Here is a 5,298-nt window from a genome sequence, read left to right as displayed (position 1 = left end):
ATGCCAGTCAAGGCCTATATAAGCCAAACTCTGCACTGGCTGGTCTATAAGCCAACTCTGCAAGGGGTCAAACTGGCAGCGTGCCCACTTTGCCAGGAGGCTCACAGCTGAATGTGACAGGGCCATCGCCCCGGGAGGGAGGGGGGAGGGAGGGGGGGAGGTTCAGTCAGTCAGTCACTGACTGAAGTGGAAAGTAACTAAGTAGGCTAACATTTACTTAAAGTACTGTACTTATGTACAATTTTTTAATTTTGATTTGTACTTTATTTGAGTATGTCCAATTTCCAATACTTTAGCTTCTACTCTCAGAGACAAATATTGTACTTTTACTCCACTACAATCATTTGAAAACTTTCTTTACTAGTTACTTGGTACAGTACAGTACATTTAGATTATGATTACAAAACATACACTAACCACGTCAGCCCTATATACATTTCGTCAAATTTGAAAATAGACGATCTATAAGCTCACAATGTGTCTTGTAGATCTGCTATTTTCAAAAGATGTTTAGTTTATACATTTGAAAACTTGTGAAATGGGACATTCTGCACAATGAGTACTTTCTACTTTTGGTACCTTAAGTACATTTTGATACCAACTTTTGTACTTTTACTCAAGTACATTTTGAATTCCGAACCTTTACTTGTAACGGAGTATTGCTATATTGCAGTATTGATACTTTAAGTAAAAAGTACTGAAAAGTGAGTATACTTTTTTCCACCACTGGTCACTGACTAGTGACATCATTCCGTGGCTCTGCCCACAGCGGGCTCTCTCCTGACAAAGGAAGGCCGTGCCAGCTTCACCGAGGGGGGTCTCCCCAAAGGAAGGCCGTGCCAGCTTCACCGAGGGGGGTCTCCCCAAAGGAAGCCGTGCCAGCTTCACCGAGGGGGGTCTCCCCAAAGGAAGGCCGTGCCAGCTTCACCGAGGGGGGTCTCCTCTCCCCAACAGTTGCCATGCAGTGTCAGTGCAGACTTTTGGGAGGAAGGAGAGGGGTGGGGTGGGGTGGGACGGAGGCTTTGTTCTGCTGGTGAACCACTAACTGCAGGGCTGACTGTCTGCGGTCTCAGTTGCTGTGTTAAGTGTTGACAGGTGGCCATGTGCATGCATGGAGGCTGCACCTCTCTCACAGGCCCCCCCGGGGAGACCTGCGGTCATTATTATTAGAGGCAGACACAGGTGTGCTGCTTTTTTACCACATGCTATAGTATAGTATACTCTGTAAACTGTTACACACGGTTACATGAACCCTGAGGGGTTCACTGTGTTTATTATTATTATGAAGCGTTGAAATGCTCTCCCCGGCGTGTGGTCAAAAAGTGCTCATGGGGTGTTAATGCTGCTATTAACACTTAGAATCAGTGGTGATCTTTTTTCGGTAGCTCGGAACGTCACACGCGCGTGCACACACGCATGTGCACGCGTGTGCATGTGCGCATCGCGGCATTCACACAGAACAGCTGCATAGCCTACGCCTATTGTTAAATAGTGTATGAGAGTTTAGACACACAAACACAAAAGTAGACTACTGTGGAACACACAGCAGCAGTAGCCTACTGGAGCCATAGCCTACTGCTGTAAGTATGTATGCTTACCATATAGGCTACGTGCGCTCAGGTATAAACAGTTAATGCTGTTGTTATGCAAAGTAGTAGCCATTGTAATTCAGCACGGTACTTGACAGTGTGAGGGGGGGGGGGGGGCGCCAGTAAACATAGACCACTGGTGACCTGGTGCGTCTTGGAAAGTCTGGTGACACGAGGTTGATTAGGTGCTTCTTCTCTTGAATCTAGGCCGCGTTCCGTCCCTGCGCGTGCACGTCAAAAGATGACTGGTACCACGGCGTGGTTTTCAAAATAATGGTGCTAGAGTGCCAGCTGATATGGCAGATTTTACTCTGAAAAGCCCCGCCTTCCGTTCCCCCCCCCCCAAAAAAAACGGGAGGCCTAATCTTCCATTCTTACCTCGCGCCGGTCACGCTAAAGTCTCTCTAGAAGCGTTAATATTCCAAACGAGAGGCATGCTGAAGTCAGAAATGAAGACAGAACATTGCCCATCTGGTCAAAACCATGGAGAGTTCCCTAGATTAGGAGATACGAGCCATTCTTTTCGAGCCGCAAACAAGGAAGTGAACTTGGGGCGGGAACCCCTTTTGGTGTTAGCATTATGTTATGCTTTAGCTATTGAAAAATAGCAGATCTACAAGCTCGTAGCGCGCCACCGAGTGGCGCGCTACGAGCTTGTAGGTCTGCTATTTTTGAAAAATCAAAGAACGACTGACATAGAAACATAGCTTTTTCAGAAAACTGTCAGGATGTAGAAGACATTTTTAGAATCTGATCTCAGGTCAGAATGGGTTAAGGAGGTAGCAGCAGCCTTGGTAACCAACCTGTTCCAGAGCCGTGGACCCGACAGAACCAACCATATGACCGTGTCCCCCCCTGACCCGACAGAACCAACCATATGACAGTGTCCCCCCCTGACCCGACAGAACCAACCATATGACAGTGTCCCCCCCTGACCCGACAGAACCAACCATATGACAGTGTCCCCCCCTGACCCGACAGAACCAACCATATGACAGTGTCCCCCCCTGACCCGACAGAACCAACCATATGACCGTGTCCCCCCCTGACCCGACAGAACCAACCATATGACCGTGTCCCCCCCTGACCCGACAGAACCAACCATATGACAGTGTCCCCCCCTGACCCGACAGAACCAACCATATGACAGTGTCCCCCCCTGACCCGACAGAACCAACCATATGACAGTGTCCCCCCCTGACCCGACAGAACCAACCATATGACAGTGTCCCCCCCTGGACCCGACAGAACCAACCATATGACAGTGTCCCCCCCTGACCCGACAGAACCAACCATATGACAGTGTCCCCCCCTGACCCGTTTGCGTGCCAATGCAGCGCTCTCAACTCGTTGATCTAATGAACTGTCATCCCCGGAAAGCTTTTATATTTAGCAGTCCAGATGTTGGCACCTGGGGCGTGTACCGTATGCTGCGTACGTGTTCTGTTCATTCATACACAATAAGATCCTCCGTAACAAATGGAACCTAGCGGAGCCGTTCCATCTGTCCACCTTTATATAACGTAGACAGCAGAAACAAAATCGCACTCGTGTGAAGTGAGGGGCGCTCTTATCATCATCATCATCATCATCGTCGTCATACATAATTTTCTGTGCTCAGCCAATCAGGTCATCACTATGGGATACACACCAACGCACAAAGCAGGCCATAGGAGGGGCTAGCGCCCCTCAAAAACTGCTAGTCATGCACATCAAGAAAAGTAATGAAAATGAAGTAGGCCTAATGAAAACAAGTGGTGTCACTATTTGCTGTTAGCCTGGCTCCAGACCCTGAATCGCTAGCCACTCATTCGAAGGCGGGGTTTTCTCGGTTGAAAACCTAACCCAGGGCCAATGGGTATGGGGATGATCCAGAGCTATGAACCAATCGCCAAAGAGTCCCACTTTGGCCACACCCCCATCTCAGAAAACGTCTGAGAGCTTTCAGACTGAATAATGGCAGTGAAACAGAAATGAAATTCAGGCGGAGATAACACTCACCCGTTGCCCAGATCGTCGATGTCGACATCATCGTCGTCGTCGTCGTCGTCATCTTCATCGCCGTCGTTGGGGCTCTTATCCCCCACGTCGCTGTCGCTGAGGTAGCCCACCTTCAGCAGGGCGGGGTCGTCAGAGTCGTCCAATCCCTCGATGAGATGGATGCGGGAGGTGTGGCTTACGCGGAGGAGGGGCTGCCCGTGGTGGTGGTGTTGGACCACCGTGGCGATAGGGGCGTCGCCCGCCTGCAGCCGGGGGCTGGCCTGGCCCTGCCGCCACGACAGCGGAGACGAGCGGTTCGACATGCTGGAGACGGAGAAGGCGGCGGCTTCGTCGCTGCTGTCATAGCACACGCCCCCTTCCTGGCAGCTGCGGAGAGAGAAGAGGGGCGGCACCCGCCTTATTCGTAAGAACAATAAGGCACGCCCATAAAAAGATGAAACCTCACTGTATCAGAATCTGTTTCATTGTCACATCACAGATTTACAAGTAATAGTAAAGTAAAGTAAAGTGGATGAAATTTATTTTTTTGTGCATAGTTCCCATCGTGTTCTTTTCCAAGAAAAAAAGCAGGAAAGAATGTTTTTTTAGCAAAGCTTTTACCACAAACTGTACAAGTAATGTGTTTCCACTGTGTGGGTCCTCATGTGCTGATTCACACCAGAAATAGAGGGTAGGATATGCGCGTGACATCATCATCATACACACCTACTGAGTGGCAAAAAACTATTTCTGGCCTTGACAGCCCGTACATCCAAACAGAAACGTCTTGTCTGATTGTATTAAACAATGTTAAATGACGTTAAACTCACTTTTCTACTCGATTTGACACTCACATACCCTCTATTGACAAGCCTTTGCTACAAAACTGTACAACTAAAGTTATTTATTTATTGGCTTTTACTGTATATGTACAGTGTTGTATATTATATTAACCACTTGAACCCAAGCGTCCAAATTCACCAAATTAGCCAAAAATATCTTATCTACAAGCGCACAATGAGTGGCGTTGTGATGCGTTGTGACCTTGTAGATCTGCTATTTTTATAGCAAAGAGTTTTGGAGGTCCAAATAGTACAAAGATAAAGATAAAGATTTACTAGAGGGTTTAAGTGGTTAATTATTAATGTATTATACTATATGTTTACGAGCTGTTTGAACTTCAGTGTCACTGATTGATTCCAATTAATAAGGAACAAAGTGTGTCCCTTATCAGTTCAATAAAGGCACCCTTTTGGTGTTAGCGTTATGTTATGCTTTAGCTATTGAAAAATAGCAGATCCACAAGCTCATAGCGCGCCACCGAGTGGCGCGCTACGAGCTTGTAGGTCTGCTATTTTTGAAAAATCGAAGAACCACTGACATAGAAACATAGCTTTTTCAGAAAACTGTCAGGATGTAGAAGACATTTTTAGAATCTGATCTCAGGTCAAAATGGGTTAATTTCCAAATAAGGGACGACTCCTCATTTCAAAGAACGTCTGTGTTCCTTGAAATATATGAGATGTAAAAGGAAAAAAATGGCTGCCGTGTAACTACGGGTCAAAAATGCTCCATTTAACGAACTGCCTGCTAGCCCTTTGTTCTCAGAGGAGCCTTGGAGGTTATCTTTCCTCTGCTGCTTCCTTTCTTCCTCAAAGGACCTGGTGTGTCCATAAAGCCTCATATGGCAGAAAAGAAAAGCCTGCTGTTATACTTTTGTCGTACGGCG

General features: G+C 47.3%; 1 protein-coding gene across 1 annotated transcript in view; it reads right to left on the bottom strand.

Annotated features, from left to right (window-relative positions):
• Positions 1-3,586: 3,586 nt before the first annotated feature.
• Positions 3,587-5,298, bottom strand: part of LOC306933756 (neuron navigator 1-like) — a gene marked incomplete at both ends in the record, with an annotated part of 36,342 nt that continues 34,630 nt past the window's right edge. Inside the window, one exon of the mRNA XM_079516063.1 lies at positions 3,587-3,956. Within this exon, the coding sequence (XP_079372189.1) occupies positions 3,587-3,956 (370 nt within the window). The remainder of the gene's footprint in view (positions 3,957-5,298) is intronic.

Source organism: Electrona antarctica (genome assembly GCF_951216825.1).
Source record: "Electrona antarctica genome assembly, chromosome: 2".
Lineage (NCBI taxonomy): Eukaryota > Metazoa > Chordata > Actinopteri > Myctophiformes > Myctophidae > Electrona > Electrona antarctica.
The sequence above is the reverse complement of the archived record's forward strand: the minus strand, read 5'-3'. Positions and strand labels throughout refer to the sequence as shown.